The sequence below is a fragment of the Carassius auratus genome, chromosome 23 (assembly GCF_003368295.1).
Source record: "Carassius auratus strain Wakin chromosome 23, ASM336829v1, whole genome shotgun sequence".
NCBI lineage: Eukaryota > Metazoa > Chordata > Actinopteri > Cypriniformes > Cyprinidae > Carassius > Carassius auratus.
In genome coordinates this window covers 19,337,900-19,347,663 of record NC_039265.1, presented here as the reverse complement: position 1 = coordinate 19,347,663, position 9,764 = coordinate 19,337,900, and the positions used below count along the sequence as shown (strand labels likewise).

At 37.9% G+C, this 9,764-nt stretch overlaps 1 protein-coding gene across 1 annotated transcript; it reads right to left on the bottom strand.

The window, feature by feature from the left end:
• Positions 1–6,375: 6,375 nt before the first annotated feature.
• On the bottom strand, positions 6,376–9,533 carry LOC113041668 (uncharacterized). The gene is made up of 5 exons (XM_026200321.1): positions 8,876–9,533; positions 7,957–8,235; positions 7,431–7,845; positions 7,057–7,325; positions 6,376–6,961 (listed from the first exon to the last, which is right to left on the bottom strand). Exons 1-5 carry the CDS (start codon positions 9,312–9,314, stop codon positions 6,693–6,695), a joined length of 1,671 nt encoding a protein of 556 aa, XP_026056106.1. The 5' UTR covers positions 9,315–9,533; the 3' UTR covers positions 6,376–6,692.
• Positions 9,534–9,764: the final 231 nt, after the last annotated feature.

The following is a 9,764-nucleotide window of genomic DNA, read 5'->3' as shown; positions in this document are numbered from 1 at the left end:
TTTTGCATATCATTAAAACAAAAAATACGAGTTCACACATCACACCTAAACACACTTGGAAAACGTAATTAGAACTAGCTACTAAATTAGTTAAAATGCCTATCCATATACAGCTATGATTCGTGAACTGACTCACATGAATCACGAAACCACTACGAACTCCCGAACTGACTCAAATGATTCACGAGAATCGGCTACATTATTATTAATTTATTAATTATTAAGCAATACAAACATTAATACAGTACACTATATACACAAAAAAAGAATATACACAGATTTGATAGTTATGCCAGGGTAACAACACGAGGTAATAAAAACGAGGTAATAAAATTACATCTCAATAAGACACAAAGGACGAATATAAAGAGACTGTTTTCATAGCTTTCAATTTAACAGAACTTTGGATAGTTTCCATGTACTTGTCTAAGTCCAATTTTAATAAAGAAAAAAGAGGTTTAGAGCCAGTAAACTTCTGTTTATGAATGTGAAATTTAGCTAACAGGAAACATAAATTATGTAATATTTTCCAATATTCTCTTTTGAATAGAAACAATCCAAAGAAACCATGAAAGCATCATGAAAACAAAAAGAGAAGTCACTTACAAAATAACACTGAATAAACGCCAAAAATCTGACCAAAATGTTTCAGTGTAGGAGCATTGCCAAAATAAATGAATGAAGTCTTCTTCAGAAGAATGACAAAAACAGCAACTCACGCCAATGTCTTATATTTCCTAAGAAAGGCTTTAGTTGGGTAACATTTGTGAATTAACTTAAATGTTATTTCTTTTACTTTGTTGGTAAGCAGATATCTATGAGGCAAGGTCCATACTTTCTCCCAAGGTTTATTCTCCACAATACTATTCCAATAAGGGATTATGTAAGGAATCGTTATCATCTCTCTCTGAAAGAGAGATCTAGTTAGGGGTTCAAGCACGCAGTGCTGAAACCCTATTGTATTTGTTAGGATTTTTATTATTATTATTATTATTATTATTATTATTATTCTTCCGCCTTAAAACTGAACGTGCAGCCCAAACCGTAAGGCCTAGAGAGCTGAAACTTGGTCAGATGGTAGTAGTCTTGCTCGCTACTCAGATACAAAGAACCGGCCCAATCGGCCTAACGGGGGCGCTACAGCGCAAAAAACAAAAATTTTGGACAATTTTGGCCGTAAAGTGTAAACCGTTAGCCATAGACTCAAAAACATGGCATTGTTGCAATCCTTGGGTTAGCCCGAACAAAAGTGCACGGCGCCTTTTTGGGGTCTACGACGCACCGTTTTCTCGCAAAATCGAGCTAAATCCGAAACCTACTTTTGCGAACTAGTCCTAGGATTTTCAACCAATCAGAACCAAACCACTTCATAAATATTCCCTGGACACTCAATATCAATAATTATCAAAAAAAAGTTGAAATTTCAATTCATACGCGAAACAGTACACCAAAAAGCGTCTATGCTAACGTTAGCCAAATGCTATTTTAACTATAACTCTTGAACGGAATGAGATATCTTCACCAAACTCGGTATACATATGTATAAGCTCAATCTTTGGTCAAATCAAAAATATTGCGCATCTCTGCCACTTGGGGGCGCTATAAGATAGAAAAAACACATAAATGGCTATAACTAGGCAACTGTTGCCTCGATCGACTTGAAAATTGGTATGCAATGTCTCGGTCTGAAGGGGCACAAGTACATATGAGGACATTTGCATATCTAAAAAAAACATGGCCGCCATTGGCCAAACAATTTTAAGCACCTATTTGAAAGGGTTAACGGATGTTGATCGGAACGAAACTCGCTGGGTACGTTCGACTCATGAACCTTAAGGTCTGTAAGAATTTTGAAAGAAATCGGCCACTAGTTGGCGCTAACGAGTTTTATGGCTCTGTAATCACGTGGTGTTTCACATATCAACACAGTATGCATATCATTTGATAGATCTCCTCATAATGCACAACTTTGCCTCAAGAACCATTGCTGTCAATCAAATCATTCAATTGTTATTCACAAATATGTTAAAAACCTACTTTTGCGAACTAGTCCTAGGTTTTTTGTCCGATCGGAACCAAACCACTGCAGTAATATTCTGTGGACTCTCTAGATCAATAATTATTAAAAAAATGTTGAATTTTGTCCTTTGGTCAGCTGTAAAGGGGTAATTTAGAAAAAGGGGTGTGGCCAAACATACCCCAAAGCCTATAAAACCTAAACGGAAACTCAAAACTTTATGAGCCTTGGTGAAATCATGTAACAGGTGACTCTTAACAAGCATGCAAAGTTTCATGGAGATCAGACCATAGGTGGCGCTATAACAGTAGAAAAGGTCTCAAAACACAAGATTTATATGGTAAATGGCCTCAAATTGTTTGTAAATGCTCATATATTCACTCAAAAACACTAAATCTTTATATCATTTGATAAATATCCTCATTCTGAACAACTTTGCCTCTGGGACCAACGTTGTCAATAAAGCTGTTAATTAAACATTCAAGATTATTTTAAAAAGGTACTTTGGCAAACTAGTGATCGGGTATAAGATGAAAATCAATAAAACCACTGAAGTACAATTCTCTAGACTCTGAAGGTCAATAATTATCAAAAACATGTTGAACAATTGCATTTAGACAACTATAAACCAGTAATTTTATATTATGTTATTTGCATAGTGTACACAAAGGCCTATTAATACAAACAGAAATCCCACAAATGATCAAAACTGTGTAAAATAATGCATGATTTCATTCTAAACAAGCATGCAAAATTTAAGAGAGATTGGGCAAAAAAAAAAAAAAAATAACAACACTATAACAGTTATGTTTAGAAACACAGTGTTGTTTCAGTAAATGCAATTTATAACCACTAGATGGCAGCGGAAGACCACTAATGGGCTCATTCAGTTAAAATGAACAGTACTGTAGAAAGGATTCATGAATTCATGCCAAAACATTAATAAATTAACTGTTATAACATGTTACATCTTATTGAATCAATGTTTTCCATTTTGTTCATACAGACACATCATTTTTTACAATTTTGCCACATTGTGATTACAGTGAAACCTGAATGACATCTAAACTCTTAAAAACTAGTTTAATCATTTAATTTCAGTGTGTGTGTGTCTGTCTTTTGGATGTATTTAAATGTCATCCATACATCCTGGTTGGCCGAGACCACCCCAGAGGCACAAAGACCTATTAATACAAACAGAAATCCCACAAATTATCAAAACTGTGTAAAGTAATGCATAATTTCATTCTAAACAAGCATGCAACATTTAAGAGAGATAGGGCAAAAAAACCCAACAACAACACTTTAACAGTTATGTTTAAAAACACAGTGTTGTTTGAGTAAATGCAATTTATAACCACTAGATGGCAGCGGAAGACCACTAATGGGCTCTTTCAGCTAGTACTGTTTTTATGAATTCATGCCAAAACATTAATAAATTAACTGTTATAACATTTTGTATCTCATTGAATTGATGTTTTCCATTTTGTTCATACAGATGTATCAGTTTTAACAATTTTGCCACATTATGATTACAGTTTAATCTGAAAATGACATCTAAACTCTAAAAAAAGAGAAGACTTGCAATAAGCTTATTGTCACCTATCACTTCTTATCAAACACCTATATCTGCCACAAAATGTTTGTGCATGTATATGTGTATCTTTGTGTGTCTTTGTGTGTGTGTGTGTGTGTGTGTGTGTGTGTTTGTGCATATGCTTATAGAGTATACATATATTAGTCTAATCATTTACTTTCAGTGTGCGTGTCTGTCTGTTAGCCTGTTCTCCATTTTGGATGTGTTTAACTGTCATCCATACATCCAGGTTGGCTCTGACCACCTCAGAGGCCTTAATGTGCTTGAACCCCGGTAAAATGCTGCTTGCAGCTTTAATTTTATAGTTATTTTTTTGTTGATCTGCAGAAAAGCAAACATTTGTTGAATAAAATCAAGTTATAATTCTAGCGACACTGACTCTGTATTTTCATGTGTAATATTTAAAAGCTATCTATTGCATAAAGGACTGTTATATAAATAAAGTGACTGGACTTTTCTTTACTGTTGTGCCTGGAGAACCTCAGAGTTCCTGCAAACATCCACATCGCTGTAATCAAATGTGTTCTTAGGAGCTTTTACATCGCGGTCAGTTTTTGTTGTGTTTATGCAGTTATTGAGAGGAAGGCGTGCACTATATATTTACATATTCATCCAAGGTTCGGATCGGCTCGGTTTGCTCAAACTGAAGTGCTATCTTCTTCTTTTGAATTGAATCAGGAGAGTGTATTACAATCTTGCGCTACAGCGCCACACTGGTCAAACTGCATTATTGCAGGCTTTCGCATTAGGCAGATATGAGATCAAACCACTAATGTTACTCAAAAACATTTGCCGACAATTTTTTTATCGTCGACGTTGTCGATAATGTCGACTAACTGTTTCAGCCCTAGTGTATATATATACTAAAGTAAATACATTACAAAGAGCAGTGCCCTTTCACATCTCCCAACCGCTCAAAATCATCTATTAACAGTGCAATAAACCGATTACACAATACTAGACTACAAAACAAAAGCACCCCAAAACAGAAACTCTAAGAGAAATTAAAGATTTCGACTTAACACAAGAAAAACTTTAGATTTTCTTACCTGACTAGTACCTCTTGCTCTCCTCCGCCCCGTCATCAAATGCGTTGGAAATCCTCACTTCCGGTTCTTCTTCTTCTTCTTTTAGAGTTTAACTGGCGGTTGGCAGACCAACTTAAGGTGCATTTACCGCCATCTACCAGACAGGAGTGTGGTCGTCGAGAATAGTCAGAGGGAATTATTCACCTATGCGCATACTTATTATATAAATATGTACATATTAAATACGGTAGAACAACCCCGTATTTTTGAGAAACCTCATAACTTGATTTTTAACAGTTTTAGATACATCTCCTAATAAATTAACTAAAGTAAGCGCTTTCCCTTCTTTATATAGGACTGATGTTAAACAACTACGCTCTTCCGTATAATTATTACACTCTATTAGGGCATGTTCAACTGTTTCTGGCTGACCGCAATAATCACAACCTCCTGTCTGATGTTTCTCTTTACGGAGTAAAGATCTATTGAGACCTGAATGGCCAATTCTTAAACGTGTCAGCACTGCCTCTTCTCTCCTACTTCCATCCCTAGATCTTCCCCCTCACACATTTCTTTGCACACAGTAAAGATGTCTGCCAGTGTCATTATTATCCCACTGCTCTTGCCACATCCCAATCACTTTTTCCTGAATAATAGATTTCCCTTCAGCTTTGCATAGAGAGACATTGATGTTAACCTCATCCGATTTCAAGGCCTGTTTAGCTAGAATATCCACCTGTTCATTTCCATCAATACCTACATGGGCAGGGACCCAAACACACTGAACATAAACACCTTTACTATGCAGCTGGAACAATATATGGTAAATTTTGTATATTAGATCTAGTCTGCATGACTTTCCTGTTTTTATGCTCAATAATGCAGCTTGACTGTCTGAGGCAACTACAGCTCTGTTTATGCCCCCAATATAATTCATAACCAACCAATTAAGAGCTAAAGCAATGGCAGTGAGTTCAACAGTATACACTGCAAGATAATCAGAAGTTCTTCTTTTAATTGTGATGTTATATTGTGGAATACTCACTGTCGCTCCTGTTCTGCCATTGTTGGGATCTTTAGACCCATCGGTATACAGTACAAGGTGTTCTTTAAACTGCTCAAAATAATTTTGAACAACAAGCCATTCTGGGGTACCGTTACTTTCCTTTTTCAATGCCAGTTGTAGCTGCAAGTCCACTACTGGCATAATAAACAACCATGGAGGTATAGATGAACATGGTACAGTCGAACTGAACTTAAATTGTGTCAGGCCTACATTCTGGGCTTTATTATCTACAATCCACCCAAAGCTATAGTAGTTAGACTTCTGATGTTCCCAACAATCCTTCAACACAGCTATGACCCTGGAGATTGACCCAGTACGCAGACATTAGCTTAACTCTCCTTAACCGCATCAGAAGTTCTCCAGTCTCAACCTGCAAAGCAGCAATAGGAGACGATCTAAAAGCTGCACAACAAATACACAACCCTTGTGATTGTTCTCTGTCCAACCTCATCCAACGACTTTCAGCTGTCACTTCTGTTTTTTTTTAATGATGAATTTAAAATAAAACAGTTTAAGTTGATTAAGCACAATACAATTGTGTTTTGGTGGAAAACTAAATATATTTGTGTTGTTTTAACAAAACATATCTGTGTAAAACAAACAATACATTTTTTTGAGTGTTTGTGAAATGAAATATTTGTAATATTTAATATAACTGTGTGCAAAAGTTTGATTTGAACTGTTTAACTATCTGTGCACTTATTCATCTGCACTATAAGAATTAAATACACAAAAGCACTGGCAGCTCCATTCATTTTAATATTTTATTCAACTATGTGCAAAAGTTTGATTTTACTTCTGAATGATTATTTTTATTTTGCTCACATTTCTATTTATATACACTTTTTTTTCTATCTGTGCACTTGTTCTTCTGCACTATATGAACACATAAAATAACTAATAAATGAATAAAAGTACTAGCAGCTCATTACCAGGACAGCTCTTGCTGTTATGTTTTTTCATCTGTGCACATTTTTATTATTTTTATATCAGCGCTCTCCTTTTTTTAAGCTGCCACTTGTTCCTCTTTCGGCCGGTTCTGATGTCCTGCAGTTTCAGTTTTCTCTGCAGCACCAGGTCAGCGTTGAGGAGCATCAGCTTCTTCAGGACGTCTCTGGAGGGTCTGATGCGTCTCTCCTTCATGACGTGATCGATGGCCTCCTCCACCATCATGTCATGACAGATCATCAGATACGCCAGAAACAGAGTCACCGAGTGCTCCACACCCTGCTTGCAGCAAATCAGCACCTTACCTGAGGAGAGAAACACAGTCAGACGGTCAAACACTTCATTTCTAGACTCTAGGACTCTAATAGATGAGAAATGCTGTGTGTGTTTCTCAGCTCACTTGCTCGCTTCTCCAGGGCCTTGTCAATGAATTTGGCAGCTGGTATGAAGCACTTGCTGATGTCAGAACAGTGTCTGTCTGCTGTAGGCAAGCCGTAATAATTGATGTGCAAGCCTCTGTAATATCTGGACCCTGTATTGACCGTTCCTACCATGTCTTCATCATTAAAACGTCCTAAGTAGTATTTAAGATGCTTCTTTGGTGCTGCAGCGTTGAGGATGTGAGTGATGCACATCTCCTGCAGAGCATCTCGGTCGGTGGCCATCTCTCTGCACAAGAACACAACGGCCTGGGTTAGTCTTTCTTACAGAGGACGTACCAAGCAGAATAAATGACAGAACAATAAGAGAAATAGAGTTGTGTTGTAGACTCACTCATCTCCGATGAAGACCCTGGGCCAGACGTTAGTCACGTGTCTTTGTTTGAGAGGTGTGTATTTCTCCAAACGATCCTCCAGTTGGAACACGTTTAGAGGGACGTAGTTTTCCAACATTGAAAGCTCAGATGTCACTTTAGATTCCGGCTCAGGAACGCTTGCAGCTGGTGCACATGATTCCTGTGGAGGAGCCAGATCCCAATCATCTTCAGGAGGATCATCCGGATTCTCTCCAGGTTCTGGATCAGGAACGTTCAGCTCCAGATCTGGCCGCGCTGAGACTCCAACATGCTTCGGCCTGTCGTTCTGGAGGAAAGTGCTGATTTTCTTTATGTTCCTCACTGTAGCATATTCCGTTCTCTTGGTCATGACGAAGCCATGGACTTTCTTATTCTTCATCGTGCTGGTATTTTCTGATAAAAGAAGAAAAACCAACAATGCGGCATTAGAACCATCTCAAACCAGATTAAACATGAATGATTAGTTCAGATTGTAAGATGACATTTCTATTTGCATCTCTTCACCTTCCGGGCTGACGCATGATTCCTCTGGATCAACCGGATCCAGTTTAGGTTCTGGAGGAGCAACCAGATCAGTTTCAGTGAAACACGATTGCTCAGAATCAACCAGATACGTTTCAGATTCTGGCTCATGAACACTTGGATCTGGGACATATGATCCATCTGGACCAATCAGATCCACTTCAGCTTCCCCAACAGGGTTCGCCATTTTTCCCTGGAAAGCTGCACAAAATCCCTGGAAGACTGCACTAATGTTCTTGGTCATCTGCCCAGTGGTGAGTTCTGGAGAAAGAAGAGATACTACATAAGTAGAGCGTAATGACAAACTTGACCAAAGCCTTGTCTGAAAGTTTTAAAGAACTTTTAAAAACTTGAAGTTGGAAGGTTTTACTCAGAAAATATTACTTCTAAGAAACCAAACATTTCAAACCCAATTAGACCTTTAAAAACCTTTAGACCTTTAAAAAACACTTCTAAGTCCTCTGCTACCTGTTTTCCAATTGGTTTTAGATAGATAGATAGATAGATAGATAGATAGATAGATAGATAGATAGATAGATAGATAGATAGATAGATAGATAAGATAAACTTATTCACATCTGAAGTTCAATATCACAAAATTAAATCAATGCAAAAGTTTTCACCCCCTAATGGAAATCAATCAGTATTTTGAAGTCGACTAAAGGAATTCTGTAAGTCGGATCAGTTTGAAAAGATAAAGCATCATAATTCAGATCAGTCTGAAGGTTTCTGCCAAATTTGGAGGATGCAGCTTGAAATCTCAAGGAGGTGTTACTCTTGGAAATAAGGGTTTCAGGGGATGTGGAAGAGTAACTCATTGAAATAGTAAAACAGTATTACGTCTTTGTCTTCCAGCATCATAAAACAGTGTGAGAAACATGAATAAAGATGAAGAAGACACCTGTTGAGCGGTTCTCCTCATCATCCAGGGCTTGTTCTCCTGAAGCTCCTGCTGGGACTGGATCGCTCTCATCTTCAGACACCGGCTCAGGGCTCTTCAGCTCCGAGATGCTGTTCCTGTTCATCTCCAGCTGCAGATCTTTGACCTCACACACCGACATGTGCTCATTCTCGTCAGTCTCCAGCTGTACGTGCATCTCTCCTGGACTGCAGGAACTGACGGAGATGTGGTCATCCGTCATGACCTGCAGCTTCACATCTATCTCTTGATTACCGCTGAAGCCGAGAAGGTCGTAGATGGCATCGGTGATCTCCAGCTCCAGCTGCACATCTTTACCATCTAATGCAAAGCAACTGTCTCCGGTGTAGAAGACACCGTTGAGATAAACCTCCAGACGCACCTCTCTCGCCACTATAGACACTGTGTCTGGAGTTATCATACTGACAGATCTGTTCTTAATGCACAGTTATCAAACTGTCTGTATCCAATAATCTCAGTTTAAACTCGATCTGATACACTCTGTACAATCTCAGCAGATCTCGATCTATACAGACTGTAATACAAAGACTTTCACTCAGACTCGAGTCTCTGCTTCGAATATCACTCAACTACAAAGATTCTGCGAGGCCTTTTATACGGAGTCTGACGTCATAAAGCGGTGGCGCGTGACGCTGTCGTTCCAAAGTTGCCACGGAAACGGAATGTTTTCCCAACAACCGTTTGTTTTCTCTGATTCGCTAATTATCTAAGAAATATACATTAATCTTCACCTTTGTAAAAGCAGTTTTTAAACTATAACTGCGTTTATTTCGGCATTTTGCTAAGATTGTTCTCCAACGCGAAATAAATAATAATAATAAATCTCATTTACCAGGTTTGAGAATGCAGC

Coding starts and splice junctions, on each gene's coding strand:
- LOC113041668 (XM_026200321.1), bottom strand. CDS start 9,314: ATGATAACTCCAGACACAGTGTCTATAGTGGCGAGAGAGGTGCGTCTG. Junction 8,236..8,875: donor TGAGGAGAACCGCTCAACAG/GTGTCTTCTTCA, acceptor TTCTTTCTCCAG/AACTCACCACTGGGCAGATG. Junction 7,846..7,956: donor ATCATGCGTCAGCCCGGAAG/GTGAAGAGATGC, acceptor TTCTTTTATCAG/AAAATACCAGCACGATGAAG.